Source organism: Ochlerotatus camptorhynchus, unplaced genomic scaffold, assembly GCF_037179485.1.
Source record: "Ochlerotatus camptorhynchus isolate MF236.1 unplaced genomic scaffold, CSIRO-AGI_Acam_v1.1 ptg000550l, whole genome shotgun sequence".
In the NCBI taxonomy this organism is placed as follows: Eukaryota; Metazoa; Arthropoda; class Insecta; order Diptera; family Culicidae; genus Ochlerotatus; species Ochlerotatus camptorhynchus.
In genome coordinates this window covers 5,017,151-5,036,930 of record NW_027041033.1, presented here as the reverse complement: position 1 = coordinate 5,036,930, position 19,780 = coordinate 5,017,151, and the positions used below count along the sequence as shown (strand labels likewise).

The window sequence follows — 19,780 nt, the reverse complement described above, 5'->3', positions numbered from 1 at the left end:
CTGCAAAACATTTCCCTGTTGTATTTGACGTTTTGGACGCTAGATAAGAACCTCCTTTATCAAACTATGTGGTAGAATTAGCGCGAAATCTGTTTGCATAGCAGTGGTTATGAAAAAAAAAATTGGTCGATGAAGAGAATCGATCAAAGCAGATAGGACCATTTGAAATGTTCATCGAGAATTATACTTACCTTACCAGTCAGGCAAACTTGCCCGCTGCGCGCCGGTTCGTTGTCGAGAACCATCTTCACCTGGCTGTCGTTCGACATTCTTACGACGTACCCAGCCCACCGTAGTCGGCCGATTTTTGCGATGCGGACGATGGGGGGAGGTTCTCCCAGCAGCTGGTTTCGGTGAATTATAGCTAGCCATCGTATTAGGGAACTTTCACAAATTACGTAACGCAATAGTGTGAGGGAGATAATTAACTATGTTTACATGTGACGTAATTCATTATTAACGTAAATCGTGGAACGTAAACAAAAGTGTTATGTCAAATTGAGTTTTCCAAAACTGGAACTTGTGCAACTCTACGAAAAGTGTGTTTGGTTGATTTTCTCGCCTCTTCCAACCGATATTTTTGATGAAGGTTTATGAGAGGGTGAATTCCTCCCGTGACGAAGTTAAAAACATTGTTTTCAATATTGCGTGAAATATTTCAATGACAATGACACATCTTAGCACTGGTAAACAGGTAAATGGAGAATGGATGACATACCATGTGCAACGTTCCAAAATTTATTGTAGATCGTAAAATTACATAACATATGTGGAACTTCATGAACAACTGCTGACTAAAAGTTGGCCCCTTTTTTCTGTTGCCTCAGTGGTATAACTGGTATAGTCGGACATCGATCTGTCAAAATTAAATTTTCGTTATTCGAACCTGAGCGTTCATGTGGGCCAATGTCGCAAACGTAAGCAATGGCTTCTTTCGTAAATATCTTGTAATTCAAAGCCAATCCATGTAGCCCAGCAACTTTATCAGCTATGGGGACTTTCCCTATACACATCCATCGTGGTGGCTTACTTAAGCGAGTTTTCATTCTCAAGAAATTCGTGGAAAAACCAGTGGGGGCTCAATTAGACTTGATTTAAGGTAGCTTAAAATCGTCAAAGTTTTATCTTTTTTAAACTGATTTCCTTCTATAAATTTCAAAACTAAACTGAGACAATAGGTCTGGGTAGCGAAGAAGATTTTTTTTAAGATCTGGAAAACAATCTTCCCTAAAGCTCTTGGAAGAACTTTCTTTTAGTTTTGGAAAGAACGTCGCTAAAGTTCATGGAAAAATTTCCTGAAATTTTTTAATAAAGTTCTGGGAAGAACTTCCCTTGAGCTTTGCAAAGAACTTTTCTGAAGTTCTGGGAAAAACTTCTATCAGGTTCTGCAAAGAACATCCCTAAAGTTTCGGGAAGAGCATCTCTGAATTCCTTGATAAAACTTCCCTGAAGGTCTGAGGAGAAGAGGTCTGAAGTTTTGGGAAGAACATCTCTAAAGTTCTGGGACGAACTACTTTGAAGTTTTAGGAAGAGCTTTCCTTAAGTTTGGGGAAGACCTTCCATGATATTCTAGGACGAACATCGCTAAAGTTATGAGAATAATTGCCCTGGAGTTCTGAGAAAAAAAAACTTTTCTAAAATTCTGGGTAGAACTTGCCTCAAGTTGTGGATAGAAATTCTCCGGAGTTCTGGAATGAATTTTCTCGAAGTTTATTACAGGATAATTTTTCAAGTGTTCATGTTCACCAGGTTCTATTCTGAAGATCTTCAACTGTCCAGGAATTCCAATAGCGTCTCTCAGATATTCACTCATGATACTAGCATAGGGGTAACTCTAAGACTAGTAGGTCCCGAAAAAACGTGCTCAACTTTTTGGCTCAGCTCTGGTACTATCTTCGATCCCAAGCTAACCGATACACCCCTCGAAACATAGGAAAATCCACGAACCCCTCATTTTATCTGTCAAACTTTCATAGAGAGTCAAAACAAACATACCCAAGCAACATCGTAAGTTTTATCGAGGTTTTAAAGCATTCTACAAGTCTAAATCATGGTCTTCAGAACACTCATAAAACCAAAATTGTTACTTGAGTAGTGTAGTACAAGAATTTCTACTAGCATGGGGTACGTAAATCGTCTTGCTTGGGACCAATAGGCTAGTCAAGTAGTGAGCCAATTTAAAATCGTTAGTTTCGAATCGATTGTTGATACTAGTATGATGAAAAGTAATTTTAAAAACCTACAGATGATCATAGATCTCCCAGAAGTCCACAAGATTTATTTGAAGACCTCAAGTTGGTCCGGCATTATTTTAAAGATTTTTCTTTTAGTTCACAAACTTCTCTGTTACTTGCAGAGATTTCCTGGTGGAATCAGACTTTACTGAAGTTTTCAGAATTTTCATGAAATTCGTTGCCTTTACTGAATCTGGCAGTATAAGTTTGAAATTTGCAGACTTTCTTGAACTAAGCGAAATTCTCCAGAAGTTCGTAAACTTATTTGAAGTTTGCATACATCCCTGAAGTTCCCAGTTTTTTTTTCCACAAATTTGCAGAATTTTCGTGAAGTTTGCCGAATTTTCCAAAAATTGGCTGAACTTTCCAGAAATACGCAGAATTTTCCTGGGGTTGTTGATTTTTTTATACTTATCAAAACTTTCCAGCAGTTCGTCGAAATTGTCTGAAGTTCGCAGAATTTTCCTGAACTTCATAGAAAATTGCGAACCTATGGAAAGGCTGCGATTTCTGGGAAATTCTGCGAACTTCAAAAGGTATTCTACCAATTTCAGTAAAGTGGGTGATTTACTGAAATTAGCAGAATACTTTTGAAGTTCACAATCTTTCCCAGAAATTCGCAGGTTGACAAATTTCCATGAAGTTCGAAGACTTTCTTTAATTTAGAACAACTTTCTGAAGTTTAATAAAGTTTACAGACATCCTTGAAGTTCACAGACTTCCCTGAAATTCCCAAATTTTCCTAAAATTTGCAGAATTTTCCTGAAGTTTTCAGAACTTGCCAAAAATATGCAAAACTTTCCTGAAGGTCGCAGAATTGTATTCGAGTAAATAAAAGTTTGCCGAATATTTCAATACGTTTCAGAAGTTATTTTAAACTTTCAGAAGATTTCAGAATGTTCCAGAAGTTCCTTGAAGTTCACTGAACTTTTCTGAAGTTGCCAGAATGTTTCTGAAATTCGTAGAATTTTCTTGAAGTTCAGTGAACTTTCATGTAAATCTCTGAATTTTTCCTATTTTCACAAAATTTTCCCGAAGGCTTACAATTTCCTTGAAGAATGTTTTCTTGAGTGAGCTGACCTTTTTTTTTTATTTACGCAAGATTACTCCTGAAGTTTGAAAAATTCTATTATAGCTTTTAGAACTTTCTTGTAGTTGTGCACTATTTTGTAGGAAACTGATAGATTTTTTCAAAGGAATTGTTTGCAGAATAATTTTAAAGTTTGCAGTCTTCCTTGCACTGAAAAAAAAATCAGGTACCTCACTCTGCCACCTTGTGACTGTGCTGATTGTGTTTCTTGTGTGTTTTTGGGGTTACAGGGTGTTTCTGTGTCGAACGAGCTGTCAAAACGTCAAGCGGCAACATACAGTGTTTACTGGCAACCATGGCTTCCACAACGCTGAAAATGACAGATCCCCCTGCGATCATAGTTGTATATTGAGTTCTCAAAGCAGGAACTCACGAACACTACACTAATAACATAATTTTACACACACTAGCGTATACTGTCATGGATACATGTCCGAACTAAAAAAGATTTGTAATGGACCGTTGTGCACTCCCTGCCATGAAGCAGGTTGCAGTGGCCATAATCAACCCCATCCAAGCACTACGGAAGCTCTGAGTAGTACAAGCACATCAACTGAAGACAGTTCCATGACAACCGACGAAGGCAGTTCAACAAGCAATTGGTTGGTTGGTTGTCTTTATTAAGGAGATGTTCAACAAGCAAGGCAACTTCAACTGCCAACAGTGATGAAACTACGACAAATGAACAACGTCGATCGGATTCATGTCGATTTTGTTCATTTGTCAACTTGTCACTCCCAACACAGTTTACCCATTTTTGGGTAGGTTCAGTTTTGATCGATCTGGGTTGATTCTACCAAAATTTGGGTAGTTTTGAAATAGCATGTGCGGTTGAGAAACAGTCTCGCTTCTGTGTTACTGGTGCTGACCTTGATCGAGTTATTTACGACCGGATTCGATTCGATTCGATTGAAATTATTCCGGTAATGTGACTGCTTAGCGCCTCCGTGATGCTCCTGCGCTGGATGGTTCATGTGAAGAATGATACTGCTGATGGTGATGCGGATGGTGGTGATGGTCCATCGGCTGATTGCCTGCCGTTTGCCAATAAGAGCAAAGAGTAACACATTCTTCCTGTACACCATCGGAGGTGCAAAGGGCCGCCACCATGAGCCCCTTGGTTCTGCTTCTGCTTCGATGTCCTGCTGGATTCCAATTCAGCGCACCTTCACTTTCGCTCTCGAATTTCTGTTGCTATCGGCTTCTGATGACATCGACAATGGAGCTCGGCATTCGAGATCCGGTTCTGAGGCCACCAGGCACAAATTATATACCGCAGGCATCGGTTGATGAAGACCTGCAGCTTGATACACACCACGTCTCGCTGGCGTAGAACAACACAGATTTCACGTTCGAGTTGAAAATTCGGATTTTGGTGCGTTGACTTATCTGGTATGATTTCCATACGCTTCGTAAACTCGCAAAGCACCCCTTGACTCGTGCACCTATGTCGCTCTTGGTCCCGCCGTCCAACGCTATTTGGCTGCCAAGACATTGGAAACTTTCGACCTTCTCCACTGCTTGCCCCGCTACCGTAAATTTGGAAGGGTTACCCGTGTTGACATCCAACGCTTTAGTCTTGTTGACGTTGATGGTGAGACCAACTGCAGAGGAGCGTTGGGCTAGGTCATTGAGCTTACTTTGCATATCAGAGCGCCGAATCAGCCACGGTCAATTGCACCCACCATGATCTCGTCGATTACGATGAGGAACAGTAGCGGTGATAGTATACATCCTTTTCTCACACCAGCGACTACCCGGATAGGGTCAGACAAGGCTCCGCTATGCAGAACTCTGCACGTGAATGCCTCATACTGCGCTTCGATGCGATTGACGATTTTATCCGGGACTCCCTTGCGTCATTGAGCTGCTCCAGGATTATGTGAAGCGTGACAATATGGTTCACACAAGATCTTCCGGCACGTAATGCTGCCTGCTGCTGCTGGAGAGTCGCGTCGATCTCCTCCTGTTTCCGATTCAGGATAACTTTGCACAGAACTTTGAAAACAATACACAGTAACATGATGCCTCGCTAATTGTCGCACTCAGTTAGATCCCCCTTCTTTGAGACCTTCAAAAAGACGCCCTGCATCCAGTCATGATAGCATGGGGTCAGCTTTTAGCATCTCTGCTGATATGAGATTGACCCCTGAAGCCTTGTTGGATTTCATGTTTCGGATAGCTGCTTCAATATCCTGCAGTGATGGGGCCTCGGAATTGACGCGAGTGATGTGCCGCACCCTAGGCGGATCATGCCGAAATGTTGATGGCTGGTTGGCCGTTGAAACTTGAAGAGGTTGTTCGAAGTGCTTAAACCAGCGTTTCAGCTGGTCAGTGGGGTCGGTAAGCAATTGTCCAATCGTGTCCTTCACTGGCATCCTGGGGTTCATCCTTGCTCCACTCAGGCGTCGTGAGATATCGTAGAGGAGGCGTATATCGCCAGTGTTTGCGGTTTTCTCCCCTTCGTCGCCCAGGGAGTTCACCCACGCTCGCTTGTCCCGTCTGCAAGAGTGCTCTACGCTCCTCAATCTTCCACCAGGTTTCATCAGTGATCCACTATTTCTTCTGGGTGCGCAGTTCACCCAGGTTGTTCTCGCAGGCATTCTTGATGGCCGTCCATTGTTCTTCTACGCTGCCACCTTCTGGAATGTCCGCAGCTCGAGTCTCAAGTTCTTCAACGAAAAACCTTTTTACCGCTGGATCTTCAAATCCACCCGTCGCTGAATCCGCGCCATGCATAGGCGGATCTGGCCGATTAGAAGGTGATGGTCACACGCGATGTCAGCGCTGCGTTTATTCCGGACATCAAGAAGGCACCGTCTCCATTTTTGGCTGATGCTGATGTGGTCGATCTGATTTTCGGTATGTCCATCACGGGAAACCGACGTGACTTTGTGCACTGGCCGATTGGGGAAGAGCGAACCCCCGAGCACCATGTCATTATTGCCACAAAATTATGCAAACAGCTCACAGCTGGCGTCCCATGACACGCTCATAGTCCGTGTTGTCGGAGCCGATCTTTGCATTGAAGTCGCCAGTGTAGATCTTGATGTCACCCTTTGGAACCTTATCCACGACGGCATTCAGTTGAATGTAAAAATTCTCCTTGTCCTGTAGCTTGGCAGCGTCGGTTGGCGCATAACATTGGATTATGGTAAGGTTACGAACGCGTGTTCTAAATCTGGCAACGATTATCCTCTCATTAACAGGCTCCCACTTGATGAGCGCAGCACTTGCCTGGACGCTAAGTAGGAGACCAACTCCACGATGGCGGGGATCGTTTTCACCTCGAATACCAGAGTATAGTAGTACCTGTCCCGACGGCAGTTTGTGTTCTCCAAAGTTTGGCCAACGAATTTCACTCAGTCCCATGATTTCTAGCTTCATGTGTTGCGCCAGTCTACCCTGCTGTGCTTACGTCAATACATTCCATGATCCAATTCGTTTCCGTTGTTTTGCGCTAAAAGTCGTTGTCGTTAAATCAGTTCGATGTCTTTCTCTGTTGGTTTCTTGAACAATTATAAAGGTTTCAGAGACAGTAGGTGGTTAGCCTCAGGTCTCCTATCCGCCGTGATGGGGCTGCCATCTTAAGTGGAGCTTCCGGGGAAGAGCATTTCTTATTCAGTTAGACGCTGTTTGAGTCGCACCTCCATGGTGAACAGACGAATTGGCAACAACCCTGGCTACACCAACCAGCTGTGTCCATGTTTCAGCTGGCAGTCTTTTGTGATCATATGACTCTATTGGAGGCGAACCAGCCCAAGGCTGAAAGCCTCATTAATAAAGTTAAATAATAATAATAATCATATGACTCGTGGAGGCGTGAGGTAGGAACTTGCGAGGACCGGAGATTGTCACTCACCATTTGATAAGCAATTGTTTTAATCAATTCTGGCACCACTGCTAATAATCGATTGTTGCTTTAAAAAAAAGTAAGAGGTTGTTTCAAAAAAACGACCGTAGATTTGACGTAGGATTACGAGCTCAGTATCAATATTCGGCGGCTGCGTTAGGGAAAGCACTTTATCCCAACACGGAAACGTCTCGTTTTCTTATGACAAAGCTTCGCATTTTCGTGCACAAAACGCGCGGATTTTGGGTTTATTCAATAAATAATAAAAAAGCGAAAATTTATTTGAGGAATTTTGTGCTAAAATTTTCCATTCGCGATCAATCATATAAATTTGAGATTTTTTGCTCTTTCTAACGTCCTGGAGAAAATCTTAACTTGATTCAAAGTGTTTCTGGTTAATTGACAAGGTCATGTGGTATTCGGTCATTGCGAGAATTTTTATGTACCACTTCAATACTGTTACACATTTGACCACAAACGTTTGGTTGCTGGTTACATTATCAAAGAGCTTTAGGGGTGATGTGGCTGGCAGCAAGCTATTAGAGTGTTCAACGCGGATGAGGCTGGTGAGCTGTATGTTGTTTGGAACGAGGGTGACGTGCTTGGCATAGATGGCCCACAGTGACTCACGAAGAGCTACTGAATCCGATCAGTAGCGGTGAGACTTCTTCGCTGAATGGACGCTCGTGTGGGCTTCAGCTCGCTACTTGTGGGCATCCTTTCGTTGTGTACTGGAGAACAATGTTCAACGCCACGCGCCGAAAGGACTGCTGCTGCTGATGACGACCGACCGGACACCACCACACACGGTAATTGAATGAACACCGTTTGGCGATACCGGATGGAATTCAATTTTGAAATCTGTGCTAGGACAAGCGCTTTTGCAGGCAATCGGTGATAATTTTGATCACCATTGCAACAGTTGGACATTTGTGTAATTTTCAATAGTGATCTATTGAAAATTGATAAAGTAGGGGAAATGACGGCTTCGGCATGACAGACTATTTTCGGCAACACAAATTGAAACACTATTTTCACTGGATTTTCTTACGAAAACACTTCGCTTCAATTTGACTATTTTTACCACTGAGAAAAAGCAATCTAGCAAGGTTTTCTTGAAATGCAACACACGCACTACAAATTGTAGTTGATTTCGAGTTGCCGATAATAGAACAGCAGATTTACATGCAGTTCAAATGGAACGGTTGCCGAAGAAAAACTGGTTGCCGACAATACTCGCTCTCACTTGAGAAGATTGGAGCTTTGTAAAAGCGTTTCAAAACAGTTTTTGACAATTCTTTCGACTGAAATTGTTAGAGCAGCTGGCAGCAAAAGATTGTAAACAAACCAATACTGCATATGTGTGCGTTCCTTAAGTGAACCCTACACGATTAGTTTTATTGACAATAATCGTATTGTCAATACATTCAATATTGACGTCAATACATCGGTATTGACAATATTTCTGCACTCACATCATCAATATTATTGTCAATAATTCCCCTTCGTGTCAATATATTGATACGTGTGGGGTTCGCTTTAGAGAAAAAGGCTATAGAAAAAAGGTCGCTGCTTAGGTTGCCGAGAATACGTAAATTCCCCTACTTGTTAAGAATTAAAATTCATCGGTGTAAATAAAGCTGCGACTATGGTCCCTCTCAAATTCAGCGCAATTCAAATCTACACATAAAGTTCACCAAAAATAAAATCCTTAGTTTACAAATTAACTGCCTCAACAAATAGAATCGTTGTATAATGCCTGTTAAATGTTGATCAGGGCGTTTGACCAGTCCTACATCCGCCCATGAATCGAAATATTGGGACACTGCCTTCGCCATATATCAAAATAATAATAACAATAACGTTGTACAGCTGCCCAAATGGAGTCAGATTCTCTCCGGCCAGTCAGCCGTATGAAACCTGTTCTTTCGGATGCTCATAAATCATTCATATGGGAAAGGAATACAGCTCCATCTCGCTCCCCCTCACTGCCCCTCTTAGCTCCAGTAACTCAAACATTGAGCTTGTGTTTACCTCCGGGTAGCCAACAAAAAAAAAATGATTCCAACTTTGTATCTCTGTTCTACATCTTTCTTCCACATGCATCCCTCCAAACATCTGGACGACGACCAAATTCCTACCCGCACCCGATTTTTGACCGGCCTTCAGGAAAACGTGACTGTTATTAAGGTGAGTAGTTTGGTGTTGTGATCCTTTTTTTCTCCTTTTCAGCAAAACGGCGACGATCATATTTTTGGGGAATCTCCTCCAAGAACGTGTCGGTCTAAAACAACTTGGGAAAAAAGCGGGGCACAGATTGGCGAAAGCCGTGTGCAATTTGTAGCACTACTTGCAGAGAGCTAAGAAGCAGCCATCGATGAATGATAGACGATTGGAGGATTCTCCTCGAGGGGAAGATCTGTCTTGTTAGGAATTTACGTGTGGATGTGTTCGAGTCAGTCCGATTTCCGAACAAGAGCCGAGAGGTTTGCTTTCGAGCCAGAAGAAACGTGACTGCGAAATTGGCACTCCCTGCTGTTTGCCTAATTCCACACACGGGATGCTTCGTGGCCGTCAGGATCATCGTTTTTTTAGGGACCTCAGATGGCCTAGTCAGTAAAGGCACGGTATTACCAAACCTGAGAAAATTTCCATCTCGACTTCCCTAGGCATAGAGTATCAACTTGTATGTGGATGTCAACATTGATTCCTGGTCTGTCATAAATAATTTTGGTACAATAGCAGGTTTATTTTAAATTTTTCCATCTGTCAAATTTAAGTGAAAATCCACCAAATGAAACACGTGGAACACAGCCTTAGTTGAGAACTCGCTCGCTACAGAGACGAAAGAATTAGTATTGAATGTTTTGCCTATTGGGCATTACGTTCAACCAAAGGAGGGAATTGTAGTTAGTTGGCATGATTTCTTAAAGCCAAATTTCTACACTCCCAACTTTCTGAACACAAATTCCAGAAGCACATCTAACTGACCACCAACCCGTCTACAGCGACGCCGCCAATCAGGTTTTCCACGCACGAATTCAATCCACATTAACGATGGAAGCAATTTCCAATTCACTCCCCTCTAATTTTCCCACCCACTTGGCAAACACACGCACAATTCACAGAACAGCTCCCACACGTACCAAGCTCGGTATCAGCTGGAATCGTTAGCATTTTTATTGCTTCCTGCGAGCCGTCAATGATTGTGCGCGCTGCCGGCTGGACCACAGACGGAAGGTGGCGTCGATCCGGCAAACTGTCAATCTCAATTTCTGTGGATTGCTGCAGGAATTTCCCGGCAAGCTACCATGATGATGGCATGTGCATCACCCTCAACAAAGTAAGGGAATGTTGAAGGATCGGTCAATGTGTGGCTTCTTTTCTGGGGCCTTCGGATGATGACGATGATGATGATGACGGACAACACGGTGGACGGGAGTCGATTGTAGCAGTCCAGTCACGTTCCGAGTCACGCACGATGACCAACGTTGAATCTACGGTTTGGTGATTCTGCTCTTTTGCCACATCACAGACATGCACGTGCTAACTAGTTAGTAGTGGCTAGAGGAAGAAGAAGCACCGGACGTCGTTGTTGGTTGGACGGAAAGCCTCCGAATAATTCGATCATGAGTGGGCAGCGGATAGATTGCTTGAGTCGGATGTGGTTTCGCCGTTGACGTCGTCATTTTGATATTCTGAAGGAAGCAAGGAAACCTGAGGAAAATTTGTGGAAGAACTTAATATGATTCCAATGACAAAACATAATCAAAATATGTAAATTTTTAAAAGAGGAGCTTTCAATAATTTACACAAATTGAAACGTCGAGGATCAGAATCGATCCATGAACATTGTAAACACCAGATTCTAATATCTTCTTCAAGCAAATTGGTTTGCTGAAAATGAACCAGTAAAAGGCTAGACTTTAAAATTTAGTAAATCAGTGTCATTGCTGTAAACTAGCAAAAATGAGCTGTCATGTAGACTTGTGATTTTCCCAGGGATTTCTCATAAGTTAGCCGAATGTGTTATCGTAGTTATCGTAGTAATACGATAAAACAATGAAATGAGGAGGTTAGACAATATTATCAACCAGTGTAAACTAACGATTATAAATTGGCTCACTACTTGACTAACCTATTGGTCCTAAGCAAATCGATTAACGTACCCCATTCTAGTCGAAATTCTAGTACTACACTATGTTTGTTTTGATTTGATATGAAAGTTTGACAGATAAAATGAGGGGTTCGTGGATTTTCCTATGTTTCGAGAGGTGAATTGATTAGCTTGGGACCGAAGATAGTACCAGAGCTGAGCCAAAAAGTTGAGCACGTTTATTCGGGACCTTTTGGTCTTAGAGTTACCTCTATGGTAATACTCGCTGTTGATGGTTTTTCCTTTTTCGAAGTAGTCCACGAAGAGTATGCCATGACAATTCCCGAAAACCGACGCCATAACCTTTCCGACCCATCGAGTCTCCCTCGGCCGCTTCGGAGAACTCGTGCCAGCTTCAGTCCATTGCCGGGTACTCATTCTGTTCTCGGGGGTGCGCATATTTGCAACATTTGAGCGCGTGAGGCGAAAACGATACCTGTCAAAAGACTGATCGTTTTAGCCGCTTTGGTCACCCTTTGTCCGCCCCCCGCTACCCGGCGGCTGTAGTTTGTGCACTACCATTGTCTTTCTTTTTGCAATTTTAATAATATAAAGTAAATAATGTTGAACCATAGAGGTAGCTCTAAAACTAGAAGGTCCCGAAATAACGTGCTCAACTTTTTGGCTCAGCTCTGGTACTCTCTTCGGTCCCAAGCTAATCGATTCACCCCTCGAAACATAGGAAAATCCACTAACCCCTCATTTTATCTGTCAAACGAATCAAAACAAACATTGTATAGTACTAGAATTTCGACTAGAATGGGGTACGTTAATCGATTTGCTTGGGACCAATAGGCTAGTCAAGTAGTGAGCCAATTTAAAATCGTTAGTTTCGTATTGATTGTTGGTTGAACCCTTCACATTACTTTATTTAAAACTAGCTGAATGTGCCCGGTCTTGCTCGGGATTCAATATTAGCTTGAGTTTATGCGCCGATTTAAAAAAAAGCATGCTATATTGTACGTAGCCCCTCCCCCCCTATTATATAAGGGGCTACCCCCTATTATTATCTCCTTATACCCCCACACTCGCCCCCACATGCCTAATTTGGTTCCATTTGCTTGATTAGTTCTTGAGTTATGCAGAAATTTCTGTTTCATTTGTATTGGAGCCCCCCTTACAGAAGGGGGAGGGGTCTCGAACCATCATAAGAACCTTCCACGGCCCCAAAAACCCCTGTATACAAATTTTCACGCCAATCGGTTCAGTAGTTTCCGAGTCTATAAGGGTCAGACAGACAGACAGACAGACAGACAGACAGACAGACAAACAGACAGACAGAAATTCATTTTTATAGATATAGATTATCTTGTATATGCATACAACAATAATTCTTATAACTAAAATTTTTGATTTTTTTTTCATTGACATATCTAAAACTATAATAATAACACACAAACTTACAAACTACCCAAAATCAGACGATATTCCCGGGGATGCCTTATCATTCAGGTTCAGGCCTATCACGGGTGCCAGTAACTGATTAGATTTTATTAGGTTTAACCCCATGATACGACACATCAAATTACATGAGAATTCTATGATCTGTTCAATGGAACTCAAATTTAGTTCCATCAACCACTTTGACCACATCCGGACAAATTCCTGGTGTCCCGGGGGAAGAAGCCAACATCTGATTATTATAACACCCATCATGCTTAACTTTAACTTACCAAAAACATAACTTTAACTTATGTTTAAAATACTTTAACTTAACTTTAACTTAACTTTAACTTAACTTTAACTTAACTTTAACTTAACTTTAACTTAACTTTAACTTAACTTTAACTTAACTTTAACTTAACTTAACTTAACTTTAACTTAACTTTAACTTAACTTTAACTTAACTTTAACTTTACTTTAACTTTACTTTAACTTAACTTTAACTTAACTTTAACTTAACTTTAACTTAACTTTAACTTAACTTTAACTTAACTTTAACTTAACTTTAACTTAACTTTAACTTAACTTTAACTTAACTTTAACTTAACTTTAACTTAACTTTAACTTAACTTTAACTTAACTTTAACTTAACTTTAACTTAACTTTAACTTAACTTTAACTTAACTTTAACTTAACTTTAACTTAACCTTAACTTAACTTTAACTTAACTTTAACTTAACTTTAACTTAACTTTAACTTAACTTTAACTTAACTTTAACTTAACTTTAACTTAACTTTAACTTAACTTTAACTTAACTTTAACTTAACTTTAACTTAACTTTAACTTAACTTTAACTTAACTTTAACTTAACTTTAACTTAACTTTAACTTAACTTTAACTTAACTTTAACTTAACTTTAAGTTAACTTTAACTTAATTTTAACTTTACTTGAACATAATTTTAGCAAAACTTTAAAATTTAAACCAAATTTAACATAAATTTAATTTATTATCTTTAACATAACATTAAATTAACATTTACATAACATTAACATAACATTAACATAACTTTAACTAACCTTCAAATCAACTTTAACTTATATTACTTTAACATAACTTTAACTATAACTTAACTTTATCTTAACTTTAACAAATCTTTAACATAACCTTGAATTTAATTTAACTATAACATAACTTTAACCTAACTATAACAAAACTTTATCTCTAACATGACTTTAACTTTACTTTAAACTAACTTAAGCTTAAGTTTAACTTTACTTTAACATAATTTTAACTTAATTATAACTAAACTTTACCTATAACATAACTTTCACTTAACTTTTACTTTATTTTAACATGCTCTTATCTAAATTTCAACTTTCACTTAATTTTAGCTTGACTTTAACATAACTTTAATATTGAGTTAATTATTTACTTAACATTATCATAAAGTTATAACTTGATTTTTAACATAACTTATACTTTAGATTGAATAAACTTTAACTTAACATAATTTTAACTTAATAATAACTTTAATTTATCTTATCTTTAATTGAATTTCAACTTATCTTGAACATCACTTTTACTTTAACATAACATTAACTTAAGTTTAACTTTACTTTAAAATAATTGTAGCATAACTTTAACATAACTTTAACTTAATAAGCCGAACTTTTACAAGTTTAACATAATTTTAACTTAACTTAATTTTTTAAATACCTAAATTTAACTTAACTTTAAATAACTTTAACATTAGCTTTTACTTAACTTTAATAAATCTTTAACTTAACATTACCTTAAAAATTAACACCAAGATCCGGCATCGGCATGCGTTGCATCAGTAAGGATGCTTAACTCAGCCGGATTCCTCCAGCGGATCAATTTTGAAAAATAATTACACTTAATAACAAACTGTTCAGTACTTACCGTCAACTTCGCTTGAAGATGGCCATCGGAGGCCAATTTCACGGCGCGGATTAAAAAAAAAGGCATCTATACTCGGACGATATGAAAAAACGACTGACCACGTAATCAGCCGCCGCGAAAAAAATCACAAAAAAAAATTGCTAAGTTTCATCCGCCATTTGGTAGCCCGGCGGATGAAATTACTCTAGCGGAACGACCAGTTTTCAGGCGCCCAATGTCAAATGACGTCACTTTTTCGCCGGCAATTCGAGTGGGCATAGTCAGCATGATGCCAAACACGTCAACAACAATCAGCTGTCAAAACAAAACTAAAGACAGTATCGCACTGAAATTTGGCATGTCTGGCTAAATATGAACGGACTACAAGGCATCATAACCTTTTTTGCAGTAGCAGGGCTTTCTGGCGGTCAAGGAGGTTACTTTTCACCCCACCTAGTATGTTTCCGTAAATATGTTTTGGTCAGGGCCCAAAAAGTTTCGATTGGCCTGGCCTGGGGACAGTTTGGCAGGGTACGAATTGGATCTTGTTAGCTTTATACCAGGCTACCGTGTCCTTGGAGTATGAACCGACGCCAAATCCGGCCAAAACAATACTGAGGCGTCGTGTTTGTGGATCATGGGTAGCAGACGCTTGTTTAAACACTCACGCACATCGGTTGTCATTGTATCCGTTGTCACAAGCGGTTTGGAAAGCATAACACACTCAAAAATGGCTTCCCTAATAAAAGAATACCATAACCGAACGACAACCCAAATGATTGAACTATACCACAAATGGTTTGTATTATACCCCGAACACGTCGTTAAAGAAAATAACCATACGCCAAGGGGTAAGTCACTGAGCACATTGTGCCGAAATTGGATTCGGCACAGCTTGGGCACATCCATCGGCACACCTTCTGCACAATATTGTAGGCATTGGATTGTTGTAAATAAAATGGGAGCACTGCTGGACAACTGTCATGGGCTGGTTCTTCATTGAAGTTGTTCACAACATTACGTGCTATTTGGCTGTATATTCAACTCAGATCAGCTTCTCGGTTCACTTATAGATCTAAACACGAAATGTAGGTTCTATAGTGGGATCAAGAGAAAAAGCTAGTTAATCAGACCCCATTAGCACCCTTAATTCAAATAATGCTGCAACTCACACAAAACACACTACAGAACTCATATTCATCATCCTCTATAATCGGTCTCCAACAATGTTCCCCACTGTTTCCAACTCTTTCCGGCCGCCGATAGACCGTTGCTTTTCACATCACGAAAGGCTAGATTTCTGGTCTACCTTTGAGGGCATTATAAAACCCTAAAACACGCCACTTCCCGCGTCATCGTCAATCCTATTTATCCTTGCGATTTCAAACCAAAACATTCAAGGTGTCAGAAATACCGGGTTGCCGGGATGTGTACCTGCGGCACACTTGCGAAACACTGACAAAAAAGATGACCCAAGATTGGTGTGCGGAGTGACCTATTACAGACGGTATAGTAAACACAGACCGGCGGATACGAATCTAGCGGAGCCAAACGAACTGTCAAAATATTGAGCCAAACGGACAAACGAATAATGTGTGGAGAGTATTGTAATCCCGAACATGGTTTTCCGTTATTATGTTTTTAATGATAAAAAAAACGTTTAATCTTCTTGGTGTCTTGGGTGCACTTATTCTTTATAATGCAAGAAATAAGCGCACCGAAGACACCAATAACATGAGACGTAAACGAGCACTTTTATCGCACTTTTTAATAAGTTTAAAATACGATCATTTGTCCAGTTAGACGTGAAGTACACAATAGATTCACATTGATCTAACACACAAAATAATCACTTTTTGATCTTACAGAACTTTATTTTTGACACTGTTGACTCTGGGTTTTGTTCCAGGCAAATTGGTTACATGCAAGATTCTCCGGAAGATTTGAGTGCATACTTGTATCATTAACGGATTGAGAATAATAAACAAAATCGGCACTATTTTCGCCGTCATGTTCATCCGGGTGTAGGAAAATTTCGTCGAAATATTCAATATCTTGATACTGCATACTTGATACTGTCGAGGTTTGTGGGCTTGGATGTATGTTCTCAATATCATCAACGTCATCCTCCATACTACGATCAGTGCGTTTTAGATGAGAAATTTGCTGGACATCTGAGTAGCAGGGAATCGCCCCGGAAACTTTTCTGATTTTTCCTCCACAGTCCAAATACACATGCTCCTCGCCAAAGTGCAACTAAAATTGGTTTGAAAAGCTTTGTTGTTAAGCCTTCACTTGTGAAAAATAAGTTTACTTACGCTACAAAGTCGGTTTAACGGTTACTTCAGACTATTCGAAAATCTTCCGGCAGTCCGCAAAACAGTTTTCATTGTTTCAGAATGCCATTCTTCGCGGGGAATCGGAAAAGTCCAACATTTTTTATGCCACAGTGGGAATTATTCATGCAACCTTTATATAAACACTTCATTTTCAAACCAAAATTAAAGCTTGTTTACATAACAGCTTGCTGCACTGAATACGAGTCATTCTATGTGTAAGCATTTGCAAGTGTCTGTGTCCGGTCTGTGTTAACTATACCGTATGTATGACCTACCCCTTGCCATACGCATTTTATTAGGGTTGCCAAACCATAGCCTGTTTTCCGAATTTTTCGGTAAAAATCGACTTATCCGCGTCGTCAACACTTCGGCCATCACGAACGGTGTAGTACCATAGAGGTAACTCTAAGACCACTGGGTCCCGAAGAAAATCATTATTATTTTTGGCTCACTCAGTACCAGAACAACGGTCCCAAGCAGTCCCAAGCTATTTCACTCACCCCTGCATGTTCTGCATGAATCCACACACCCCTGATGTTATCTGTCAAACTTTCATAGCGAATCAAAACAAACATAGTGTAGTAATAGAATTTCAACTAGAATAGGGTACGTTAATCGTTTGCTTGGGACCAATAGGCTACTTAAGTGGTGAGCCAATTTAAAATCGTTAGTTTCGTATTGATTGTTGGTAGTACTGATCACCAGAAAGAGTTTTATAATCAAATTTAACGTATGATTCATCGTCCATAATAACGCACGCCGATTTTCCGCACAGCAATTGGTCGTATAACTTCCGAGCCCTCGGTTTGACGGATGCGGCTTGTTTTTCACTTGGCTTCTTCTGCTTCTTTAGACCTCTTTAGACCCATAGACGAGTGCACGGATGGATTTGAGTTCACTCGCTCGACAAAAAGTGACACAGCGGGGCCCTGTTTACTAAAAATGAACACATGAATAATACTCGCGTAACATTTGAAACGGGCCTATCCACTTTTGTACACAAAACTTGTTAAGCTAAGGGGTAAGTCACTCAGCACAGTGTGCCGAAAGTAGATTCGGTACACCTTCGGCACAATCTCGTAGGAATTGGATTGTTCATTAAATAAAATGGAAGCACTGCTGGACAGCTGTCAATAAAGTTGTTCACAACATTACTTGCTGTTTGACTGTGTATTATAGAAACATACTCTAATTGAATATAATAGAGGAACTGAGACCAGCAATTCACTTCTCGGTTCACATTTAAACTCAAAATGTAGGCTTCCGAGGACTGTCGATTGCTATCGATGCCGGTCACAAGTCTTTCAGCTACTACGCAAATGGAGGGTACTACGAACCGGAATGCAAGAACAATTTGGATGGATTGGATCATGCAATGGCGGCGGTTGGATACGGAAAACTCAAAGGAGAAGATTACTGGCTAATCAAGAACTCTTGGTCGAACTACTGGGGCAACGATTAATATGTTTTGATGGCGGTGAAGGGTAACAACTGTGGCCTTACCGCCGATGCGACATTTGAAGTGAGATTTTAAATTAGAATTAAGTTAAAGAGTAGAATGATGGAACAAATGGATTTAGATTTTTGTAACATAAAATAACAAATTGTAAGTTAATTAGGTTGAGTGGAAGCAATAAATATTCCGTGTGATTATGCCGTGAGGCAACGGCTCAGAAGTGACAGAATGTTGCCTTGTAAGGACCCTACTTTTCAGCAGCAAATCACCAGGAAATGGTCAATTGGTCATCTACATAATCGAACTCTATTTAACAATACCGAATTACTTTCACGGCACAATCACACGGAATTTGTATTGCTTCCACTCAACCTAATTAACTGACAATATTTATTTAAACCGACTTCCATTGGTTGAGGTACTACGACCGAATTCTCCCGGAACTCCAACCCGATGGCAAAACCGAATGTCTTAGCTTGGGATCCTCCTTCTTGGCATAATCCATTCCGACATCGAAAACCTCCGAGAGCTTCTAGCTCGGAATCATCACCCTTAACAGTGCATCTTCCAGATTGAGCAGAAAGTTGTAGTGCTTCTGATTCGTTTCCGTCGGATTGACCAGCAACGTTCGGACAACATTGGAGCAGTAAGACTTGTAACGCGCACCCCGAGCACAGATGATCTATCCGAAGTGCAGATGGTTCTTATCGCTGAATGCACTGAACTTCAAGACTGCATAATCACCGGGTAGCCCATGTCGTACCTTTTGTCCGCCAATGCCTGCTCGACACCATCCGACAGTTTGGCATGTTTTACTTCCTTATCAGCATCGATAATCTCCATGATATGATCCTTGAAGCACTTGTTGAATACTTCTACCTGGTAAGCCTAATTGATGATGATAACCTCGGAGTTCTCCTTGGAGCACATGGTGTACCCGATTGGGACGCTGATTTCCACCGTGTCGAAGCCCTTGTCCTTGACGAAGGCTCGCCATGATTCACAGAATTCACCCGGGAAGTTGCTCTAGGAGAAGACGCCCAACGGTTTGCCATCCTTGGATCTCTCCAGCAGCTTTTCAAAATTGACCTTATCTTTGTCGTTCTTATCCCGAACCAACAGCTTCACCGACGGAGTGCCCTCTTCACCGTCTTTCTTGATCTGCTCGAGAAGTCGATCTTCTTCTTGCTGGTCAGGATGATGGACTAAGCTCAGCACCGTAATCGTATCGGTCAGCTGGTATCCCAGCAGCCAGGTCTGCAGCAAGGTGGTCCTTCCAGTTGGCGTAGAGGCGTTTTATTCGTCGGCAGAAAGAATCCTTATCGAACACGAAATTCGACATTTTCGGGGCCGTTCAATTATTG

General features: G+C 40.5%; 1 protein-coding gene across 3 annotated transcripts in view; it reads left to right on the top strand.

Moving 5' to 3' along the window:
- Window positions 1–19,780, top strand: part of KaiR1D (Kainate-type ionotropic glutamate receptor subunit 1D) — a 415,379-nt gene that overhangs the window by 264,944 nt on the left and 130,655 nt on the right. For all 3 annotated transcript variants that reach the window (XM_065236420.1, XM_065236419.1, XM_065236418.1), the window contains exon 6: window positions 9,347–9,367. In XM_065236420.1, the coding sequence (XP_065092492.1) occupies window positions 9,347–9,367 (21 nt within the window). The remainder of the gene's footprint in view (window positions 1–9,346; window positions 9,368–19,780) is intronic.